Source organism: Bombina bombina, chromosome 2 (assembly GCF_027579735.1).
Source record: "Bombina bombina isolate aBomBom1 chromosome 2, aBomBom1.pri, whole genome shotgun sequence".
Classification (NCBI taxonomy): Eukaryota; Metazoa; Chordata; class Amphibia; order Anura; family Bombinatoridae; genus Bombina; species Bombina bombina.
In genome coordinates, this window is record NC_069500.1 from 999,213,318 (window position 1) to 999,239,605 (window position 26,288).

General features: G+C 36.3%; 1 protein-coding gene across 2 annotated transcripts in view; it reads right to left on the reverse strand.

Annotated features, from left to right (window-relative positions):
• Positions 1 to 26,288, reverse strand: part of EGF (epidermal growth factor) — a 354,749-nt gene that overhangs the window by 80,929 nt on the left and 247,532 nt on the right. For both annotated transcript variants that reach the window (XM_053703543.1, XM_053703542.1), the window contains exon 15: positions 2,106 to 2,273. In XM_053703543.1, coding sequence (XP_053559518.1) covers positions 2,106 to 2,273 — 168 coding nt within the window. The remainder of the gene's footprint in view (positions 1 to 2,105; positions 2,274 to 26,288) is intronic.

The window sequence follows — 26,288 nt, forward strand, 5'->3', positions numbered from 1 at the left end:
AAGATATGCCAGAACCACAATAAAGATTTATCACTCTCACAGGTCAGATATCAAAGTGACTCACTGCACATTAACTAGAGGGCTCCCAGTATTTTAAGAATGACTCTATAAAATGAAAATAGGCCTTGATCAGGCAGCTATTTTTACTCATGTTGTTTTTGCCAAGTATAATTTCTTAATTTTGTGCACAGAGCAGCGCATATTTAGGCAAATTAATGTGAATTCACTACCTCCTGCATTATTAACAGCCCAGCTATAAAAGTCTTCTAACATAATTATGCTGTCAAAAGTTTACAAGCTGTCACAAGTGACTGGAACAGGGACAATGCTCTGATAAACCCCTTGGACACTAAATGGCCACTAGCAATAATGTCTTCTCTCTTTGTTATCTCTGTTGCTTTTTGTTACTACTTAAATAGGGAATGACAATGACATGATGACAATAAGGATTATAGCTGCTTGTGCCGTACAACCCTTTTCCCTCCAGCTGTTGTAGAAGCCTCAATACAATTCCACTGTTAGTAAAAGGACATGGGTCTAACGCTGAGGACAGCAGTCTGGAATGCAGAAACATGAGAACTGTCACTTCATTCCTATTATGTGCCCAAGATGACAAATTTACTAAAAAAGCTGTCATTCATCAAATGCTTTCTGTAGGACATTGTATGAATGTACTCACAGGCGTGTATATGTATATTTCTTTGTACAGCTCATGAAAGTTATTGCTGAGTTTTGCTTCATCAGTTTCTATACACATAACAAATCACTATATCTATCTATCTATCTATCTATCTATCTATCAATTTGCAAGTCTACCATTCTGTCATTTAACTTTTTTAATTGTTTAAAAACATAAATCTCTGCCTGTTTCTTCAAAGTCCCCCTGCAGACTGCCTCTTATCTCAGTGCAATTTATTAGCTTTTTACAGCCAGACAGTGCTAGTTCATGCAGTTCATATAGATAACATTGTGTTCACTCTTGTTGAGTTATGCATGAACCAGCACTAATTGGCTAAAATTCAAGTTTGTAAAAAGCCCTGAGATACAGGGGCAGTCTGTAGAGGCTTAGCTACAAGGTAATCACAGAGGTAAAAGATATCTTAATATAACAGTGTTGGTTATACAAAACTGTGGAATGGGTAAATATACGTGTATATATTATACCAAAACAGCATCAGATATATATAGAAATATGTATTTATGAATAAATAGAATATATTCTGCTATGTGCAGAACATTTGAATGTGAAATATGTCGGATTAGCGCACATAAGAATATGTAATTGGGTTTGCGTGCGAGTTGGGTGTTAGATTTTCTAAGATTTTAAAGCATTGTTTGGCTGTTTTAGGGACCCACATTTTGGGAGAGACCTGGGCGGGGCCCATTTGGCCAGATGCAGTAGCTAACTCTTCCAGTTTTGCTTTTAATTTTAGCTGAGAGCTTGCAAGTGAGTGCTAGACTTCCTCTGTGTGCTGTATTAATTTGTTTTGTAATTTTCCAAATGAGCCTTGCACCCAGGCCTTTCTGGGGTTAACTGCCTGTTACTCTGGGGACAGTGCAGCTGCCTGAGAGTGCTATTGAGCACCCAGGGCTGTGCATGTTGCAGTGTCATGGGATGTGTACCCAGTCCAGTCTGAGAGTACTGCCCCCTTCCCTGTTTTGTATATGTCTAGGTTGATTACATAAGCCTGTGCACCCTTGACTTGTTCCCAATCTGTTTGATTGAGAGCTTGCATTGTTTGGCTGTTTTAGGGACCCAGGTTTTGGTAGAGACCTTGACGTGGTACCTGGGCTAGTCCCATTTGCAGCTGCCTGAGAGTGCTATTGAGCACCCAGGGCTTTGCATGTTGCAGTCTTCTTCCGTGTTTTGTGTATATATATTTATATAAAACAAAGAATATTTGTAATGCTTTTGTAGAACTCCACTATTTGACCTTGTGTTAGCGCACCTTCAAGCTAATATTAATAATAAGGTAGAAAATTAGAAGCACTATGGACTGGGCTCTAGTGAGTGCACTGTAGAGCTAACATTTGTATTCTCCACTTGAAATCTTGGTCTGCATGTACTATAAAAGCTAAATAATGTATTAATGCTAGAAGCTTACCTGGCTTAGCCAATGGATGTACAACCACAAGTGCTGAGGGCCTTTGCATGCTGCCTTGTAGACGCACCCTATTTTGTGTGTTCCTCTTGTCCATTCTTATCAGTGATGGCTGAACCCAATCAGTGATCCATATGTGATCCTCAAAAACTGCTAGGTCAAATGGATGGCCTACAAGATATTCATTGCAATAAAATAACACTTTTTTATCAAACATACAGGTAACTATAGAAATGTATTCTGAAGGTAGATAAAGAGCTTCAAAACAAGTCTGCATGTTTTATTCTAACTATGCATATAAATGTCTGCTATGTATATGTTTAGGTACAGCATTTTAAATAAAAAAAGTATAAAACATATATACCCTGATTTACTGAGATCAATACATTCCACATGAGTGTTTATAAAGGACAGTACGGAAGGTAATATTTAAATTGAATTTAACAGTCTATCAAAATGAGGATGTAGCATTACAGACAGATGTAAACCGCTTGACCAAGGTATTTTGTCTATTTCCCTTTCTGTATTAAAGGGACACTCAGGTCAAATTAAATTTTCATGATTCAGATACAGCATGTAATTTTAAACAACTTTCCAATTTACTCCCATTAAAAAAATGTGCACAGTCTTTTATATTTACACTGTTTGAGTCACCAGCTCCTGCTGAGCATGTGCAAGAATTCACAGACTACAAGTATATGCATTTGTGATTGGCTGATTGCTATCACATGGTACAGGGGGAGTGGAAATATACATAACTTTAAAATTTGTTAGAAAAAAATCTACTACTCATTTGAAATTCTGAGTAAATGCTATTGTATTGTCTTGTTATCTTGCATTTGTTGATTATGCAAATCTACTGTGTTTACTGGTCCTTTAAAGAGTCAGAAAACACTTTGTAATTACAGAATGATTCCATTGTTTTTCTATAGAATAAAAATCTCTCAATTATGCATAACTAAATATTTTCTGTCCCTTTAAAAAGTCTGACCATATTTATTAAAGGGACAGTCAACTCAAAAAATGTTATTGTTTAAAAAGATAGATAATCCCTTTATAACACATTCCCCAGTTTCCCCAACACGGTTATATTTATATAATTTCAACCTCTGTGATTACCTTGTATCTAAGCCTCTTTTGGCAATCCCCTGATCAGATGACTTTTAATTTATTTTGTATTGACTTGCATTTTAGCTGTGTTGTGCACAACCCATGGTTGTTCACACAATTTTATCTATATGGCCTTCATGAACTAGCAGTCTCCTGTTGTGAAAAGCAAACAAAAAAGCATGTGATTAAGAGGCTGTCTATAATTGGCTAAGAAACAGGCAGACATTAGAGGTTTAAATATTATAAAGTATGTTAATATAACAATGTTAGTTATGCAAAGCTGGGGAATGGGTAGTAAAGGTGTTATCTATCTTTTTAAACAATAACTATTTTAGTGTAGACTGTCCCTTCAAGGTTGTGACTGGCCCCAGGGCGACCAACATTATAGTACCACCTACAACTTCCTACTGCTAACTGGATACTGATATAGAGTGTTTTTACTGACACAAACTTGTCACATATAACGTGTAGTAATGTCCTATGACTGCTCAGGAATCTGTTTGCAGATACTAGAAAACTTTAACAGTAAATATCATCAAAAGTAACTGGGATCCCAGTAGCACCTGCTTCCTATTTTGCTTTAGGAACCCTGAGGTGTAACTTGACACAAGCTCATTAAAAATAGGCAGTTTCGATTATTTCTGAAATAGGGTTTGATTCCATTCTATTGTCCAGTTTCTTAAAATGGGCTTTGAAAAGGAGCTGCGCTACCGATAATTTGGTTTCGGATACTATGGAAAGTATGGCCTAGATTAGGAGTTTTGCGATAGTGGCTGTGCGGTGCTAAAGAGCAGTTTTGTCTCACTGCTAACTTACATGCAGCACTGGTATTCGTTAAAAGACAAGAAGTGAGCGTTGAGAAAAGATTTGCTCATTACCGCACTCCAATACCAGCGCTGCTTAAGACAGCGGTGAGCTGGTCGTACATGCTCGTGCACGATTTCCCCATAGGAATCAACGGGGAGAGCCGGCTGAAAAAAAGTCTAAAACCTGCAAAAAAGCAGCGTAAAGCTCCCTAACGCAGCCCCATTGATTCCTATGGGGAAATAAAAGTAATGTCTACACCTAACACCCTAACATGAACCCTGAGTCTAAACACCCCTAATCTTACACTTATTAACCCCTAATCTGCCGCCCCCAACATCGCCAACACCTACATTATATTATTAACCCCTAATCTGCTGCCCTGAACATCGCTGGCCCCTACATTATATTTATTAACCCCTAATCTGCCGCCCCCAATGTCGCCGCCACTATAATAAACATATTAACCCCTAAACCTAACACCCACTAACTTAAATATAATTTAAATAAATCTAAATAAATATTCCTATCATTAACTAAATTATTCCTATTTAAAACTAAATACTTACCTATAAAATAAACCCTAAACTAGCTACAATATAACTAATAGTTACATTGTAGCTAGCTTAGGGTTTATTTTTATTTTACAGGCAAGTTTGTATTTATTTTAACTAGGTAGAATAGTTATTAAATAGTTATTAACTATTTAATAACTACCTAGCTAAAATAAATACAAATTTACCTGTAAAATAAAACCTAACCTAAGTTACACTAACACCTAACCTACAATATAATTAAATAAATTAACTAAATTAAATACAATTACCAAAATTAAATTAAATTAGCTAAAGTACTAAAAAAAACACTAAATTACAGAAAATAATAAACAAATTACAGATATTTAAACTAATTACACCTAATCTAATAGCCCTATTAAAATAAAAGAAGCCCCCCAAAATATAAAAAAAAACCTAGCCTAAACTAAACTACCAATAGCCCTTAAAATGGCCTTTTGCGGGGCATTGCCCCAAAGTAATCAGCTCTTTTTACCCCTGTAAAAAAAAAATACAACAACCCCCCCTACAGTTAAATCCAGCCACCCACACACCAACCAACCCCCCAAATTAAAATACTATGTAAAAAAACCTAAGGCTCCCCATTGCAATGAAATGGCATTGGATGGGCCTTGCCTTAAAAGGGCATTTATCTCTTTGCCGCCCAACCACTAACCAAAAAAATAATAACCCACTCCATAAACCCCCTTAAAAAAAACTAAAACTAACCCTCTGAAAGATCGACTTACTGGGAGACGTCTTCATCCAAGCCGGGCCGAAGTCCTCAACGAAGCCGCGAGAAGTCTTCATCCAAGCCGGACAAAGTGGTCCTCCAGACGGGCAGAAGTCTTCATCCAGACGGCATCTTCTATCTTCATCCATCCGGCACGAAGCGGGTCCATCTTCAAGACATCCGACACGGAACATCCTCTTCATCCGATGACTAAAGTTGAATGAAGGTACCTTTAAGTGACGTCATCCAAGATGGCGTCCCTTAGATTCTGATTGGCTGATAGAATTCTATCAGCCAATCGGAATTAAGGTAGAAAAAATCCTATTGGCTGATGCAAACAGCCAATAGGATTGAAGTTCAATCCTATTGACTGATCCAATCAGCCAATAGGATTGAGCTTGCGTTCTATTGGCTGTTCCAATCAGCCAATAGAATGCAAGCTTAATCATATTGGCTGATTGCATCAGCCAATAGGATTTTTTCTAACTTAATTCTGATTGGCTGATAGAATTCTATCAGCCAATCGAAATCTAAGGGACACCATCTTGGATGACATCACTTAAAGGTACTTTCATTCAGCTTTAGTCGTCGGATGAAGAGGATGCTCCACGTCGGATGTCTTGAAGATGGACCCGCTCCGCGCCGGATGGATGAAGATAGAAGATGCCGTCTGGATGAAGACTTCTACCCGTCTGGAGGACCACGTCACCCGGCTTGGATGAAGACTTCTCTCGGCTTCGTTGAGAACTTAGGCCCGGCTTGGATGAAGACGTCTCGCGGTAAGTCGATCTTCAGGGGGTTAGTGTTAGGTTTTTTAAGGGTGTATTGGGTGGGTTTTATTTTTAGGTTAGGGTTTGGGCGGCAAAAGAGCTAACTGCCCTTTTTAATCCAAATGCCCTTTTCAGGGCAATGGGGAGCTTAGGTTTTTTTAGATAGTATTTTGTTTGGGGGTTGGTTGTGTGGGTGGTGGGTTTTACTGTTGGGGGGGTTGTTTGTATTTTTTTTTACAGGTAAAAGAGCTGATTACTTTGGGGCAATGCCCCGCAAAAGGCCCTTTTAAGGGCTATTGGTAGTTTAGTTTAGGCTAGGTTTTTATTTTAATAGGGCTATTAGATTAGGTGTAATTAGTTTAAATATCTGTCATTTGTTTATTATTTTCTGTAATTTAGTAGGGGGGGTTGTACTTTAGCTAATTTAATTTAAATTTAGGTAATTGTATTTAATTTAGTTAATTTATTTAATTATATTGTAGTGCTAGGTGTTAGTGTAACTCAGGTTAGGTTTAATTTTACAGGTAAATTTGTCTTTATTTTAGCAAGGTAGTTATTAAATAGTTAATAACTATTCTACCTAGTTAAAATAAATACAAACTTGCCTGTAAAATAAAAATAAACCCTAAGATAGCTGCAATGTAACTATTAGTTATATTGTAGCTATCTTAGGGTTTATTTTATAGGTAAGTATTTAGTTTTAAATAGGAATAATTTAGTTAAAGGGACAGTATACTTTAAATTGTTTTTCCCTTAATGTGTTTCTAATTACTTTTTTTTACCAGATACAGAGTATAAAATGTATGAGATTTGCTTTTTTAACGCTTATTTGCATATATGAATTAGCTGATTTTGTGTTTTGAAGCCACAACCTAATAGAATGGGTTGAGCTTGTAGGTATAATCAGATCTGATTACTTTATCACATTGTGGTACATATACCTGCTTCTTTTACCTTATTCTATCCATAAACCAATCAACCAATACTTGGAGAGGAAAACAATGGAAAATTAACATTTTATTACCTATCTCTTCTATAACCCACTGGTAGTGTAATTTATTCTACTGCTGTGTTAACACAGCTTGGCCTCGAGACCTAAAAACTTTCAGGATGGGGTGGGGATACCACAGGCTAAATAATCTATTTCAAATGCCAATATAAGGGTAATGTAAATACTTGTAAACAATTTAATATACTCCAGCAGGTAAAGTGGATCATTGGGAACAAATTAAAGGGGAGAACATTTTTGAGTAAACTGTCCCTTTAATGATAGGAATATTTAGATTTATTTAAATTATATTTAAGTTAGTTGGTGTTAGGTTTAGGGTTAGACTTAAAGGGACATGAAACCCAAATTTTTTCTTCCATGATTTAGGAAGAGCATACAATTATAAACAACTTTCTAATTTACTTTTATAATCTAATTTGCTTCATTCTCTTGATATTCTTTGCTGAAAAGCATATCTAGATATGCTTAGTAGCTGCTGATTGGTGGCTGGACATAGATGCCTCCTGTGATTGGCTCACCATGTGCTATTTATTCATTAAAGGATATCTAAATAATGAAGAAAATTAGATAATAGAAGTAAATTGGAATGTTGTTTAAAATTGTATTCCCTACCTTAATGATGAAAGAAAATTTTTGGGTATAGTTTCACTTTAAGCTTAGGGGTTAATAACTTTAATATAGTGGCGGCGACGTTGGGGGCGGCAGATTAGGGGTTAATAAATGTAGGTAGGTGGTGGCGATGTTAGGGACAGCAGATTAGGGGTTAATAATATTTAACTAATGTTTGCGAGGTGGGAGTGTGGCGGTTTAGGGGTTAATATGTTTATTATAGTGGCGGCGCCATTGGGGACGGCAGATTAGGGGTTAATAAATATAATGTAGGTGTCTTCAATGTTGGGGGCAGCAGATTAGGGGTTCATAACTATAATGTAGGTGGTGGCGGTGTCCGGAGCAGCAGATTAGGGGTTAACAAGTATAATGTAGGTGTCGGCGATGTCGGGGGCGGCAGATTAGGGGTTAATAAGTGTAAGATTAGGGGTGTTTAGACTCGGGGTTCATGTTAGGGTGTTAGGTGTAGACATAACTTTTATTTCCCCATAGGAATCAATGGGGCTGCGTTAGTGAGTTTTACGCTGCTTTTTTGCAGGTGTTAGACTTTTTTCAGCCGGCTCTCCCCTTTGATTCCTATGGGGAAATCGTGCAAAAGCACGTACGACCAGCTCAGCGCTGACTTAAGCAGCGCTGGTATTGGAGTGCGGTAATGAGCAAAATTTTGCTCAAAGCTCACTTCTTGTCTTTTAACGACGGGTTTCTGAAAACTCGTAATACCAGCGCTGCATGTAAGTGAGCGGTGAGACAAAACTGCTCTTTAGCACCGCACAGCCTCTAACGCAAAACTCGTAATCTAGACCATTGTTCTTAGTATTGTTTTAAAAGTATTGATTGAGCAAGCACCATTTTCCGGGTTGGCAAGATATACATCTGAAATCAAGACGAACACTACAGTTTTAAATTAGTAGGAAGATTTTAAGAAGGTCTTGCACAAAGGAGCAATTCCATTTGAAAGCCCGATCACAAAGGCACGGTTCCTTTTGAAAGCCTGGACATGAAGGCAAGATTGTGAGATATAGGGTTATAATGGTTCAGAATGTGAAAGATTGTGGGAAAATAGTGCGCTGGTATATAGAGTATCAGACCGCTTACAGTGTTTTAGATCCTTCAATCTAAAAATAGTGTATAGTGAAAGAAAGGGGAGGTCTTGTAAGGGCGCTAATAGCTGAAGATACTTATGTGAAATTATTAATATTATCTGTGATAAATATTTGTAAAAAAATGAAATCAAAATAGGAACAGTATCTAAAAAAACAAGTGATTTATTTGGTTACAATATGATATGAAAAAATATAGAGACGTCTCTAGTACAATTCAATTAAAAACAATAATGAAATATAGCATAAAAAATGATAAAAAGTGGTACTGATTAGTACTTCATGAGAAATTTAGATTACTGTTTAATAGTGTAGTCACAAAGAAAATTCTGTTGGGGTGTGACTAAACAGTTAGCCAAGATTTCTCGTGAGTTATTAAGTTTGTATACAGTTATACATAAAAATATATTTAAAATACCAATATCGGCTTGATAAAACTTCTGCAAAGGCTATATATTGCACAAAAAATTATAATGGAGCTTAAAGAGGAGCTGTGCATAGGAGGAAAATTATATAGGGTTATGCTCTAGCTCGGAAGTTAGTCAAGTCCTATATATCTGTATTCTCAGCGAACTATTTGACAGTGTCCAATCCGTATGACCAAGAGAAATGTCCAGTAATAGTTATTACTGCTAGTAGTTTAGGAGTTACAGTTCGCAATCTTTAATGCAGATTGTACCTTATAGTATGCTTGAATAGCAGCAGGGAATCCTGTGCGTCCTGCGGCATCAGTGCTTCTGACAGTGTCCTCGTTTGGTTGGCGTCTGACGTAACACCCGATGTGCGGGGGCTTGTCTTGCGTCTGCCAATCACTAGACAGGTTGGTGTATCCGAAATGCCTTTTTGCGTCCGATATTGTGTATTCACAATTCTTCTTGTATCTGATACTGTACCTTATTTAGGCACCGATCAGCAAGAAAGTATCCGTTGGTGAGTAAGTTCACCTGCACTTAGTGCTGTTAGCACGCAGGTTCCGATGAAATTTCTCCTTAGTGTCCTTTGTTGACAGTCAACCCGGGTTGGTTCAAACAGCTGATAGGATAGTGGAGTCAAGAAAACAGTCTTTAGCTTCTACGCGTTTCACTCCCTCCAGGAGCTTTATCAAGAATGATTTGGACTTTAGTTCTGGAGTGAAGTTAAATAAGAAGTTCTCTCCGGTTCCATAGAAATTAGGGCTAACTCTGAGCTCAGCTGATGAAAAAGCACCAAAGACCTTAGATACTGTTCCTATTTTGATTTCATTTTTTTACAAATATTTATCACAGATAATATTAATAATTTCACATAAGTATCTTCAGCTATTAGCGCCCTTACAAGACCTCCCCTTTCTTTCTTTATAATGGTTCAGCCAATCAGACAGTCTGATAGTATGATGGGGAGACAGAGAATAAGAGAATGGGTGACAGGATAAAAGAAAGAGATAGACAGAATAGGCTTCATTTTGTTCATGAACGCAGACAGACATAGCAACTTAAAGGACCAGTAAACACTGTAGATTTGCACTATCAATAAATGCAAGATAACAAGACAATGCAATAGCACTTAGTCTGAACTTCAAATGAGTAGTAGATTTTTTTTCTGACAATTTTAAAAGTTATGTCTTTTTCCACTCCCCTGTACCATGTGACAGCCATCAGCCAATCACAAATGCATACACGTACCATGTGACAGCAATCAGCCATTCACAAATGCATACACACTTATTCTTGCACATGCTCAGTAGGAGCTGGTGACTCAAAAACTTTAAATATAAAAAGACTGTGCACATTTTGTTAATGGAAGTAAATTAGAAAGTTGTTTACAATTGCATGCTCTATCTGAATAATGAAAGTTTAATTTTGATTGAGTGTCCCTTTAACCCCTAAGTAAGATAATGGGCCAGATGATCTAAACCTCACAATTTCAGGCATGTTTTTTCTTGCCCACCTTCACAGGGGCTGCCCTGGTGGAATTATCATAAAAAGGGGTGGTCCTTACAAGTGGCGAGATGTCTCCTATTGAAATGGAGCTCACTGGAAAGGGAAACCACACCGTGGATCGAAGTTAGCAGTGAGCACACTATAAAAAGTATATCCTGCGCCAATATAAATCACTTACGCTGCTTTTCTGTGTATAGTATCTTACAATTAGCCTTTATTTTCGTATGCATGTGCTTGTCTATTAGGGTATTTGAGTGTTTTGAGAAAAGCTCGCCACCTTATAGCTGGGGGAAAAAAAACCCTGTGAATCTGCAGTGCGAAAATCTTTACAGAAACACTGGGATTAGAGAGACTATCATATTATTATATATTATATATACGCCCTAAACAAAACAATTACGCTTTGTATTTTGGTACTTTTAAGTACAAATTTCTTGCTTGTTTTTGTACTTCCAGGGTAGCCTTAAATTATGATTTACGCTGTGCAATAGTTAATGCGATTATTCCTGTGTAATATAGAAAAAAAAAATTGTTTTTGATAAAAATACAATTTTTTGTGTAAAGAAATTTTGTTATGGATTTTTTGATGCACCTTAACAATAAAGTTTTTTCTCTGCTTATTTTTGTGTGTATGTGTTCAATTATTTGTGTTGTATAATGTTCAAAATAAAAATTTTATTGTGCTCTGTTCATATGAAAATGCAGTATACACCCCTATAGTGGAGATCACCTTTTTTTAGGGTAATATAGTGGCTTTAGATCATTCCACTAGGGAACAGAAGTGATGGTGATTAATTCTTTAACCTTTGGCTGCTAAACCATTTCCAACAAGGGTACTATAGCTGGTTTTGAGCTTTTTTTTATTTATTACTTTTTTAAAATATATTTTTATACTTTTTTCACAGTTCCCAGACTTATACCGTTGGGAAGGTTAGGCGATGGGGGGCTGAGCTGCTTAGATGTTTGAGATACAGCCAGCATGGCCCTATCTTCCTAACCATTGTCCATTGTCTAACTATAAATTAAAGGTTGCGCTGTGACGTCATCTAAGGTCATCGCGCGTGACGTCACCAACACCAAAATGTTAAGCCACGCGATGCCATGTCACTATACAGGCTAGATCGCCAGTGTGGGAGCCCCCAAATTGCCCTCAAGGTGGGTGAGTGCTAGCGACGACTCTGTGCTGTCGTCAGCACCTGACTGGGACAATTTGGACGTCGTTAGCACTCAAAGGGTTAATGATCTTGCCAGCCCAGAGGGCTTTAGATCATCGGCCTATAGAGAACAGTATACTCCATCACTGTGCTCACCTTCATGGATTGAGGAATTTGTATATTGTGGTTAATCCTCAGAGCTCATTGTCAGCAGACTGGTCTACCATATCTTCTCTTAGGTGCTAAACCATTTCCTAACTCCCCTGAAGACACTGTTAAAGGATTTAAATTTTACAACCCAAGACTCCAAAAAACGGTGAAGTGTAAAAATGGGACTTTGTACATGGGGAGTATATTTATGTAAATTCTTTAGGCTCTATTTAAAGGGACAGTCAGAGTCTAGTAGATAATCCCTTTATTACCCATTCCCCAGTTTTGCATAAACAACACGTTATATTAATATACTTTTTACCTTTGTGATTACACATCAACTGACACTGTCTGGTTGTACAAAACTAATACAATGCGTCCTGCAGGTGCTTAGAAAGAGGTAGAGATTTAGAGGTATAAAGTATATTCGTAAAATATATTGGTTGTGTAAAGATCGGGAATGGGTAGTAAAGGAAGGCGTAATATATCTTTTTAAACAATAAAAAAATCAAGTAGACTGTCCCTTTAATTAACTGTAGAAGGACAAGGTTCTTAAACAAGTGAAGAGCATGTGCTGCCTGCATTTAAAGGGACAATCCAGCCAAAATTGGAAAAAAAATATTACAACTGAACAGTTGTAGTATTTAAAACGCTGGTGCACTGAGAATATCTAGCTATGTTTCACATGCACGTGCATAGAAAAATGTTAACTCTAAATCAGGGATACATTTTACTAGAAGCATTTTTGCCAATACATGTATATTGCGAATATGTTTCTATTCAAAGATGTAATGCATCTATGCGCATTTAAATTTTGAACGGAATGTCCCTTTAAGATTGCACAAGAAAGTTCTTGTGGAGCACTGCCCCTGCCTGCATGTAACCACATCCCAAGAGGAGCAGGACTTGTCAATCATCCGAGACAAATTTTATGATGCCACCTGCACCAATAAGGACTCCAAATCATTGTGTCTGCATAAATGGATCCCATTGACTCAACACCTTTCTTTGAATGCTATGAAGAGGGACAAAGTAAGTGCAGACCTACAAATCTTGTATAATTGTTCCTCTTACAATCTCTAATTCCAGTCCATGAGAAAAAGTTTATTCTAAAATTATATTTTAAGAACTCTACCCTACCGAAACCCCCTTTTATATTTTTTTGTGTACATCACATCTAGGCTTTTTGTGTTGCTATTATTTATAATTTCACACATACCCACTCACATTTCAATAAACACAATCACTTCCTAGTAAATTGTAAAATATTTAAATAGTGGAAGAAATCACCTTTTTTAAACCATGAAACATATTCATAACATATGAACTAGTCAGAATGTGTGTTGATGATTTCAGGACATAAGATGTTTTAACAATGTCTTTTAAGCCCAAACTGATAATGAAAAGGTCACCAACTGAGCTCCTGTTTATTTATCCAATCAGTTGGACTGTATAGATGAATAGCTGATTAACTTCAGATGGTTGAGTGAGGGAGGAGTCTCAGTCCATGATAAGGGAGGGAGACCCTGTTTAATAGAAAGGGACATGAAACCCAATTTTTTTCTTTCATTACTCAGATAAAACATACCATTTTTTATTAGTATCCTTTGTTGAAAAGCATACCTAGGTAGGCACAGGAGTAAGCACTTGACTACTGGGAGCTAACTAACGATGGGGGGCTGCACACAAATGTTTCTTTTCATTGCTTATGCAATGTGTTCAGCTAGCTCTCAGTAGTGCATTGCTGGTCTTCTTGAACAAAGGGATACCAAGAGCATAATGCAAATGTGGATTATAGAAGTAAATTGTAAAATTGTATGCTGTTTTCTATATATGAAAAAATGGGGGTTTCATGCCCCTTTAAAGTTTTAGATGAGCACAGGCTAGGCTGTCTAGCAAAGGTATGATGGGTAGTTAGAGTGCCCCTCATGTTCATTTTGCAGAACTGCATCATGCTATTTTGGAATTATGTGACCTTGTTCATAATGATATCTGAGAGGTGCTAAAGATGAATAACTGCAGCTAAATAGGTCAGGATTCTACTATACACAATAAGAACCTGGCACAGGGTTTCAGGTTTTAAAATGCTGAAAATGATCTATAATTATTAGGCTGTGTAAAATATTACAGAGAGTTCTTTGTTTGCGCCAGAGCTATTTGCGAATAGCAAGACAAAGTGAAATAGATTTTGAGCATATGCAGATATGAAAATGTGATTTTCACAGTGATAGTAATATAAAAAAAACTGTCTGAGGGCCTTAAAGGGACGTTGTACTTTACAATTGTATCCCTGTTTAAATGTCCCAGTGGATCAGTATTATATGTTTGGGTGTATTGAATTGTTTACAAATAGATCATTTGCCTTTATTTGATCATTTAAAATCATTTAAAAAAAAACTGCTTATAGTACAATTACTGCAGTAATCTCTTTTGAAAAGCTATCTAAAAAGGAGGCCAAATGAGAAATCAACTTCCCCCTGTGTGTGGGAGGATTGTTGTATCTGAAGTAGCTGGCTTTGCGCGTTGAACCCCCACCATAATTAAAGGGACATTCCAGTCAAAATGGAAATGCACATTGATGAATTACATCTTTGAAAAGAAACATATTTGCAATACACATGTATTGGCAAAAATGCTTCTAGTAAAAGTTATCACTGTCTTAGTATTAGCATTTTTCTCTGCAAGTTCATGTGAAATATAACTAGATACTCTCAGTGCACCAGCATTTTATATACTGCAGCTGCTCAAAACACCAGTGGGGCTAGTATCATATCAGCAATTAACAAACTGAGGCCTGAGTTTCCATTGCGGTGGTAAAGTTTGGAAACTGATGGTAAAAAACATTTACCTCCATTAAAGTCTATGGAGAATTTTTATGTTACCACCAGGTTCCAAACTTTACCATCTCTATGTGAAGCTAGGCCTGAGTAAATTACCAGATTGGCACACTGACACCTTAGACTCTCTAAGCAAATGCTGTGTTTAAAATGCTGGTGCACGGTGCATACTTAAATACACCTTTGAAACAGCTATAGCTTTTAATAGAAGGCATTTTTGCTAATCATGTATATTGCAAAAATGATTCTATGCAAAACTGAAATGCATTCATGTTGATTCCAATTTTGTCTGGAGTGTCCTTTAATAATTGAATACCTAACTATAGACCATTGGAGGAAAGAAGACGATAACATGAGCAGATCGCGCTTTTCTTACAGGCTCAGCCCATTAACATGAGCATTTAAAAAAACTACAAGATTTAAAAGTTCAGGACAGTTATAGAATTACAGCACCCAGACGATAGGGAATATACATGCCTCTACAATCTAATAAGTCTCTGTTCTAAGGATAGACTTCGTTTGGTTTCAGAAAACTAGTTGATAATATTCAGGAAGCAAGTATTGACCTTATTACTATTTTCAGATTATGACCCTATCTCCTCACCTTGGATCCCATGACCAACGGTAAAAAGTTCTAACCAATTTTTCTTTCCCCATATTCTTATTAAAACAAATTAAATTTATAAATTTCATGAAATAAAAGTGGATAGAAATATCGATAGATTTAATAATAATTACCTTAATAAAAATAACATATACTGGACATGCCGTTAAGGGCTAAGAGGAGGAAACTACAGCTTTTTTAATAAAAATTAGGGAAAAAAACAAACTTTCATTAGGACAGCAGGGGACCAACTGTCTTATCAATATGCTATGCTAAATTAAAAAAAAAAAGCTCAGATAATTGGATAGAATATATTGGGCTAAACAAAATAGAGATACATTTTATGCTCAAAATGAAATTAAAGAGAATATGAAGACACGCTTTCATTATTATAGATTTGGCAGTAAATCTGGTAAATTTTTATAACTAAAATAGAAGAAAAAGGTATCACATGGATGAATCTAAGGGACATGCAGAAAGTATTTTTTGACCATTTCTCTGAAGTATACTATACAGTTGATAAGGGCCACTGTAAGTAAATATTTTCTATGTCTGTTACTAACTAACTACCCCAAATACGCTTTTTATCAATAGCATTTCATTAACATATCTCTACCGTATATCAGAAATCTTGACTGCAAATTTAATTGTTTTCCAAACCCACTCCATGGGTTTCCTTTGCTCTGTACCAATCCGTTTACAATACCTAGGTTTTAAAATGGCGCTTTAAACACAAAGTTATTGGTTTAAGTATTTTGAACATGCAGTGCTGAAAATAGTGGGCAGGATAACGTGACATCATCGGCGAATAAAAGATATAACTTTTAGAACGTTATGAAACTTCGTTTGGAGAAAATATAGGTCAGTAGGTTTTAATTAATGTTTATTAACTTTAATATGTTAGTTGTTTAGCTTAAAAATTATAACAGAAAGTAATCCTTTAAGAAAGAAAAATTCTGGGAATCTATTGAAATTCCAAAGATAGATTCTGTGCAAATTAATGAGCCTATTTTGGAAAAAGAAGTATATCAAACAATCCGGCCTTGCTAATAATAATGCTGCTTCCATCAGAATTGTATAAAATACTTATAGAAGAAATCACTCCTACTCTTACTCTGCTCTTAAATAAATTCTGGTCTGGACAACTTAAACCTTTAGATGACTTTAATTAATCCACTATTATTGTTATTCCTAAACCTGGGAAGGATCCCAACTTAATTGACTCATACAAGCCAATCTCACTCTTAAACATTGATTATAAGATCATAACAAGCATTCTGGCGAAAAGATTCCAGCCCTCTCTAGATACAATTATTCACTCTGACCAAACAGGTTTTATGAAAGGGCGCTCTTCAAGTATTAATTTAAGGAAGGTTTTTTTTTAACAATCACAGATTATTGGCATAATAAAAAATATAATAAGAGAGAAGTTCAAGAAGACCTATCTATAATATACTTAGATGCCTGTAAGGCGATCATCTCCTTACCTCCCTTACTAAGTTTGGATACTTAGGTAATTGCTATAATATGAAAGAGATGTTATATAGGAAATCTAACGCTGCTTTGGTTATAAATAACAACAAAACTCCATATTTCTCGTTATTATGGGGTACAAGACAGGGGTGCCCCCTTACCCCCTTAATTTTCAATATTGCATTAGAACCATTGTTGATTGCATTAAGGAAAGACATTCAGGGAATAGAATTGAACAAGAAGGTTTTAAATTGGCAGTGTATGCCGACGATCTACTAGTATTCTCTTGTAACTCAAAGGAAGACTAATACTATTTGTCAGATCATAGAGGCATTTGGATCCTTTTCAGGTTATAGGATTAACAAGAGTAAATCTAACGTACTATGGGTTCCAAAAAAACGTGAGTCAGAAATTGAGATATTCAAGCAAGTGAAACATATTTTAACATATTTAGGAATTAAAATATCTGCTAATCTAGAAGATTGGTATACATTGAATATAAGTAATGGGATTAAGCAGTTTTGTGACTATCTTAAACTTTGGGAATCCCTCCCCCTTTCTCTTTTTGGCAAAATAAATTTACTAAAGATGATAGCTTTACCTAGGTTGTTATACCTTTTTTTAAAATATACCATTGCTGATTAAGAAACCCGAAATCAAGAAGATTAACTCTGCTATTAATAATTATATATGGATACTTAAGAAACCAAGAATTAGTTATAAAAAAGTTGTTTTCAAGAGGAAATATTTGGGGATGACTCTCCCTAATATAGTGATTTATAATCTATTGGCAGTGGTGAAAATTGCTTTAGATTGGATATTGGAGAGTAACCACTTCTCTCTATTAGACATTGAAACTCAGTTAGTCAAAACTTTGTATTTAAAAAATATTGTACATTTGAAGATTAAGAATTTGCCAAAATATATATCAAGTGAATAGAATTCTTTAAGACACAGTCTTGGCATGGCACCGGGTATGTACATTTTTAAAAATCAATTTCGCTGTATCACAATTCTTATCCATCCAGGGTAATTATGATTTCAAACAAGGGTTTTCTTCCAAAATTTTCTCACAATGGAGAGATAATGGACTAGCGAATGTAGCCCAGATGATAAATAAAGACCAGGAAAAATCTAAAATAATAGATTTTGAATTTGCCAAAAATATTTTTTTTTTTTCCTATTTTGTGAATATTATTTTCTAATGCCAAACAGATTGGGAACCCTCTGACATATATGTATATGTTGGAACAAAAGGTTAAGCGTGTTAAATATATGGAAGTTGTAAACCGTTCTATTGAAACGAAGGATAGAGGAGATATGGTAATATTGATGCCTTTTCATGCAATGATTAATAACGGAGGGGATTGTCCTCTATTTTTGTTTATTCTGATTATTGTAAATTATGTATACGGAAAATAAAAAAGAATATTTAAAAAAAAAAAAACATGAGCATTTCAAGAGAACATAGGATTATGATTTCGATGAGAAAAACTAGCTAATTCGAATACAAAAATAAACCCAAAGGAACATTTTCCATTACATTTAACACTGCGGTTAGTTTTAAAAGTAATTGAGAACTCATTAAGGGGAAACACAATTTTGTATTATCTCAAAGTGTTCTATGTCCCTTTCATTGGGTTAATAAATTTACATTTGATGATATGTTAGTTATAATCATGTTTCATTGTTAAAAGCTGAGCTTTGAGTTATATTTGTAACTATTTATTAAACAATATAGATACATTGATATACTGTATATATATATATATATATATATATATATATATGTTATTGTTTAAAGCTGAGCTCTGAGTTATATGTGTAACTTTATATTAAACAAGGCCATTTTCATGTATGAGATCTGAGCATTGACAAAAACTAACAAATTGAAAATAAGCCGTTTGAAAAGCAAAGATGCATCATTTAAGATCAAGCCAAAATGAGATTTCAAGTCGCAAAGGCTGTTTTCTAGATACATTATTTATATATATATATATATATATATATATATATATATATATATATATATATACACACACAAAGTATATATATGGCTGATGAAAAGGAAAATAGGGCTAGAATATTTTTAATTCAGATATTTTTCACTTTTCTCCCTTTAATTTGTTCCCAGTTATCGATTTTACCTGCTGGAGTGTATACAATTGTTTATAAATAGCTAATTTACCCTTATATCAGCATTATAAATAGCTGTTTTGCCTGTGGTATCACTACCTATATTAAACGTTTCTATACTTAAAGGGGCAATAAAGTCCAAAATAAACTTTCATGATTCAAAAAGGGCATGTAACTTTAAACAACTTTCCATTTTACTTTTATCACCAATTTTGGTTTGTTCTCTTGGTATTCTTAGTTGAAAGCTAAACCTAGGTAGGCACTTATGCTAAACCTTGAATTTTCACTACTAGAGGGCATTAGTTCATGTGTGTCATATAGATAACATTGAGCTCACGCACGTGAAGTTACCTAGGGGTAAGCACTGATTGGCTAAAATGCAAGTCTGTCAAAAGAACTGAAATAAGGGGTCATTTTGTAGAGGATTAAATACAAAGTAATGACAACGGTAAAAAGTGTATTATTATAACTGTGTTGGTTCTGCAAAACTGGGTAAAAGGGATTATCTATATTTTTAAACAACAATCATTCTGGTGTTGACTGTCCCTTTAAGTATTGGCTATAGAAAACCTTTGTAAACACAGCTAGCAGAAGAAATTTCACTCCTCATGTAGGAGAGATAATACAATGTTGATTTTCAGTTGTTCTCTATAAGTATTGGGCTTCTGTATACAGAAAGACAGACAGGCGAATCTACAGGGGGTGCAGAGGTCTCAATTTCGACTGGGCCCCCAATTATTATTTACAATATAAACGTTGACCTGCAACTGCCTGCATTGATATTATGTGACTGTGTCACTTACTCACTATATACAGTACTGGTGGGTTAAACAGTGTTACTATATACAGTAATGGGGGTCAGACCATCTCACAGACTGTGGGCACAGGGTACCTCCTTTTGTAGACATGTAATCTGATTAACATTTTTTTTCTGTGTTAAATGTAAAAAAAAAAAAAAGATATGTATCAAATTCCCTTTTTTTTGGGTGGGAGTGGGGGGGGGGCTTTTTAGATTCTTGCACTTAGGCCCTGTGGTTTCTAGTTACGCCTCTGCAGACAGTAATTATATAAAGAAGCATGTGTGTGTACAGAAAGTGAAAACATAAGGAGATCTGATTTCCCTGCAAGCTCAGCCCATTTTAATAGGTTGTGGTTTCAACGAACAAAGCCAACTATTTCATATACATAAATAACCTTAAGGAAGCAATTTCTCATACATTTTATACTCTGCAGCTGGTATAACAAATCTTTGGAAACACATAAAATAATTAATAGTACGTCCCTTTAACCTTATAATATCAATTCTGAAGGTGTTTAACCCCTTAAGGACCAGCAATGTACCCTGTATGCTGGTCTTTCTATGATTGGCTTGATTTTTTTGAAAGACCGGGTTATTTCAGGAGACCTGCTGGAGCGAGGTCAAATTAGCGTGGTCTTGCTGCTGTGAGCGAAACTCACACTATTATAGTCTGAAAAACCCATAACGACCCACGACGTACAGGGTACATTGTGGTTGTTAAGTGGTTAATGAAAAATTTCATACCATTTTGCAGAATTGTGTAAATATCACTTTTTGAAACCTTGTGAAGATTGCAATCATAAATGGAAAAAATCTGATTATCATAATTTAGTATTGTAAACATTTCATAGGTTAAATGTGTGATCTGAGCTATTTAAGTTCACTAAATCAGGAAACAACTGTGTTTATGCACAACAGAACACATGATGAAAACATAAATATCTTTAAAGCAGGCTGTAATTCTTTTTAAGTGGCAAAGGCTGTAAAAATGAAAAAAAAAAAACTATGTTAAAGTCTGTGTAAAGACCGACTTTTTATGGATTGGAATGTGAAAAATCTATGCAATCCACTTTACATGTTTAACTTCTGAAGTGCCTGGAAGTTGTTTACAAAACAGACATGACAGGCAACCTGAAATAATTTTAGTGCTTTCATAACGAAATAAGTTATGTACATAATTATACATAAAAACAATCTAGAGAATAGTAAGAAAAGAGACTAGGACATGCCAAGAGTTATCAGAGGTCAGATTGCAAAGGTCAAGCCTAGCCAAAGAACAAACACCAGCTTAAATGGTAAGAGCATAGCATAATGGCCGATCTAACAAAGGTCAGCAGTGCTAGAGAACAGGTAACAGTCTATATATATATACCTCTGTGTGTGTGTACATATACATATATACCTGTGTGTGTTATTTTATATATATATATATATATATATATATATATATATACACACATGCACACACACATATATATATATATATATATATATATATATATATATATATATATAAAATAACACACACAGGTATATACAGGGAGTGCAGAATTATTAGGCAAATGAGTATTTTGACCACATCATCCTCTTTATGCATGTTGTCTTACTCCAAGCTGTATAGGCTCGAAAGCCTACTACCAATTAAGCATATTAGGTGATGTGCATCTCTGTAATGAGAAGGGGTGTGGTCTAATGACATCAACACCCTATATCAGGTGTGCATAATTATTAGGCAACTTCCTTTCCTTTGGCAAAATAGGTCAAAAGAAGGACTTGACAGGCTCAGAAAAGTCAAAAATAGTGAGATATCTTGCAGAGGGATGCAGCACTCTTAAAATTGCAAAGCTTCTGAAGCGTGATCATCGAACAATCAAGCGTTCATTCAAAATAGTCAACAGGGTCGCAAGAAGCGTGTGGAAAAACCAAGGCGCAAAATAACTGCCCATGAACTGAGAAAAGTCAAGCGTGCAGCTGCCAAGATGCCACTTGCCACCAGTTTGGCCATATTTCAGAGCTGCAACATCACTGGAGTGCCCAAAAGCACAAGGTGTGCAATACTCAGAGACATGGCCAAGGTAAGAAAGGCTGAAAGACGACCACCACTGAACAAGACACACAAGCTGAAACGTCAAGACTGGGCCAAGAAATATCTCAAGACTGATTTTTCTAAGGTTTTATGGACTGATGAAATGAGAGTGAGTCTTGATGGGCCAGATGGATGGGCCCGTGGCTGGATTGGTAAAGGGCAGAGAGCTCCAGTCCGACTCAGACGCCAGCAAGGTGGAGGTGGAGTACTGGTTTGGGCTGGTATCATCAAAGATGAGTTTGTGGGGCCTTTTTGGGTTGAGGATGGAGTCAAGCTCAACTCCCAGTCCTACTGCCAGTTTCTGGAAGACACCTTCTTCAAGCAGTGGAACAGGAAGAAGTCTGCATCCTTCAAGAAAAACATGATTTTCATGCAGGACAATGCTCCATCACACGCGTCCAAGTACTCCACAGCGTGGCTGGCAAGAAAGGGTATAAAAGAAGAAAATCTAATGACATGGCCTCCTTGTTCACCTGATCTGAACCCCATTGAGAACCTGTGGTCCATCATCAAATGTGAGATTTACAAGGAGGGAAAACAGTACACCTCTCTGAACAGTGTCTGGGAGGCTGTGGTTGCTGCTGCACGCAATGTTGATGGTGAACAGATCAAAACACTGGCAGAATCCATGGATGGCAGGCTTTTGAGTGTCCTTGCAAAGAAAGGTAGCTATATTGGTCAATGATTTGTTTTTGTTTTGTTTTTGAATGTCAGAAATGTATATTTGTGAATGTTGAGATGTTATATTGGTTTCACTGGTAAAAATAAATAATTGAAATGGGTATATATTTGTTTTTTGTTAAGTTGCCTAATAATTATGCACAGTAATAGTCACCTGCACACACAGATATCCCCCTAAAATAGCTATAACTAAAAACAAACTAAAAACTACTTCCAAAACTATTCAGCTTTGAAATTAATGAGTTTTTTGGGTTCATTGAGAACATGGTTGTTGTTCAATAATAAAATTAATCCTCAAAAATACAACTTGCCTAATAATTCTGCACTCCCTGTATGTATATGTACACACACACAGAGGTATATATATATATATATATATATATATATATATATACATACACACAGTGTGTATATATAAAATGGGCACACATTTCCACAGACACACTCCAAACATCTTGGGAAAGCCTTCCTGTAAGAGTGGCTTTTCTTAGGGCTCTGTGTAGGCTACTCGAGTTCCTCCAGACCATACTTGTCGCTGTTTAGCCAGAGCAATATCGGATTTACAGCGGCTGTTTGCGTGCTTTGGAAGGAGTACTCATATTACAAGTTGAAAGTAAATGCGTACACGTGAGCGCAATCATGATATACGCTAGAATCTGATTACCGCAACCTCAGAGCTCTGGATAACTGTTACGCGAGACATAAAAGTGTCACAAAACACATAAAAAAAACATTAAAAAGTACAGTTTCACTCATTATAACACTATCTGATTAAATTATTAAAAAAATATTGCACAAAAAGTTATAAGGGCTCAAAGATATGAGGTCTCAAGTGTTAAAAAAAAAGGACGGCAAAGGGCTTTTAAAGGACAGTCTGCACCCGAATTGGTATTGTTTAACCCCTTAACTACAAAGGACTTACCAGGTACGTCTTGCAAAAACTGTCAGTTAGTGACAATAGACGTACCTGGTAAGTCCTTGGTCTAATTGAGTGATCGCAATCGCTTCCAGCAACTCTCAGGGTATTGCAGTGATGTCTCGATTTTGAGGCATCCTTTCAAATACCCTTTTACAAGCATCCGATGCAGAGAGAGACACTCTGTGTCCCTCTGCACTGGTAGCGATGGTGCCATTTGTTGGTGGGTGGGAGCTTAGCAGGGAGGAGGTTGGGCGGCCCATCGCTACCCGGCATCCGGTTCCTGTAAGTGCAATGTGCACGCCGGGTGCCAGGAGAGTGCGGGGGGGGCCTGCGGGGGTGCGCGCAGCAGCCACTGCCACCAATAATTCCTGAATTGAGAGGGAGGGGGGAAACCCCCCACAAAATAATTAAATATAAAAGGATCTGGGAGGGGGAGGGGGTATTGAGGGGGGCAGCTACACTACAGAAAAAGCTATCATTATAAAAAAAATAAAAAAACTTTGTTTTTGAGGGCAAACTTGGTACTTGCAGACAGATGCCAGTACCCAAGATGGCGGCAAATAGGTAGCGGGTGGAGGGTTAGAGATCTGTTTGGGGGGATCAGGGAGGTTGGGGGCTAAGGGGGGGTTCATCACAGCTGAAAAAATATTTTAAAAAAAGCAAACTTTTATTTTAGTACTGGCAGACTTTCTGCCAGTACTTAAGATGGCGGGGACAATTGTGGGGTGGGGAATGGGAAGAGTGCTGTTTGGGAGGGATCAGGGGGTGGGATGTGTCAGGTGGGAGGTTGATTTCTACACTAAAGCTAAAATTAACCCTGCAAGCTCCCTACAAGCTACCTAATTAAACCCTTCACTGCTGGGCATAATACAAATGTGGTGCGCAGAGGCATTTAGCAGCCTTCTAATTGCCAAAAAGCAACGCCAAAGCCATAAATATCTGCTACTTCTGAACAAAGGGGATCCCAGAGAAGCATTTACAATCATTTGTGCCATAATTGCACAAGCTGTTTGTAAATAATTTCAGTGAGAAAACTAAAGTTTGTAAAAAAAATTGTAAAAAAGTAAACAATTTTTTTTAATTGATCGCTTTTGCCAGTGAAATGGTGGCATGAAATATACCAAAATGGGCATAGATCAATACTTTGGGTTGTCTGCTACACTCCACTAAAGCTAAAATGATCCCTACAAGCTCTCTAATTAACCCCTTCACTGCTGTGCATAATACACGTGTGGTATGCAGCAGCATTTAGCGGCCTTCTAATTACCAAAAAGCAACCCCAAAGCCATATAACTCTGCTATTTCTGAACAAATGGGATCCCAGAGAAGCATTTACAACCATTTGTGCCATAATTGCACAAGCTGTTTGTAAATAATTTCAGTGAGAAACCTAAAGTTTGTGACAAAATTTGTGAAAAAGTTAACGATTTTTTTTTATTTGATAACATTTGGCGTCGAAATGGTGGCATGAAATATACCAAAATGGGCCTAGATCAATACTTTGGGTTGTCTTCTAAAAAAATATACATACATGTCAAGGGATATTCAGGGATTCCTGACATATATCAGTGTTCCAATGTAACTATTGCTAATTTGGAAAAAAAGTGGTTTGGAAATAGCAAAGTGCTACTTGTATTTATTGCCCTATAACTTGCAGAAAAGCAAAGAACATGTAAACATTGGGTATTTCTAAACTCAGGACAAAATTTAGAAACTATTTAGCATGGGTGTTTTTTGGTGGTTGTAGATGTGTAACAGATTTTGGGGGTCAAAGTTAGAAAAAGTGTGTTTTTTCCATTTTTTCCCTCATATTTTATATATTTTTTTATAATAAATTATAAGATATGATACAAATGTTGGTATCTTTATAACGTCCATTTAATGGCGAGAAAAATAGTATATATAATATGTGTGGGTAAAGTAAATGAGTAAGAGGAAACTTACAGCTAAACACAAAAACTGCAGACATGTAAAAATAGCCCTTGTCCTTAAGGGTAAGAAAATTTAAAAATGGTCTGGTCATTAAGGGGTTAAAAAGATAGATAATCCCTTTATTATCCATTCCCCATTTTTGGATAACAAATATGGTTATATTAATATACTTATTACATCTGTGATTAACTTGTCCCTAAGCCTCTGCAGACTGCCCCTTTATTTCAGTTCTTTTAACAAACATGCATTTTAGCCAATCAGTGCTGACTCCAAGGTAACTCCACGGGAGTGAGCACAATGTTATCTATATGTCTTCTTTGATTATGTAACAAAAGTATTAGACAAGGGAGGAGCAGTTGATGTAGCATATCTAGATTTCAGCAAAGCATTTGACACCGTCCCACACAATAAACTTATTCACAAACTATATCTCCTTGGTCTAGATTCAAAAATTGTGAACTGGGTGGAATGCTGGCTTAAGGACAGAAAACAAAGTGTCTTAGTAAATGGAGTTCATTCAGCAGAGGGGGCTGTTACTAGTGGTGTTCCTCAGGGGTCAGTTCTGGGGCCTGTTTTGTTTAACATATTTATCTGCGATATCAGCAAAGGGCTACAGGGGAAAGTATGTCTCTTTGCAGATGATACAAAAATTTGCAACAGAGTGGATGTTCCAGGGGGGGTAGACAAAATGAGAAGTGATATACAACAATTGGAGGATTGGACAAACGACTGGGGTCTAAAGTTTAACACAGCAAAGTGTAAAATAATGCATTTAGGGAAGAAAAATCCAAATGTTAATTACAGACT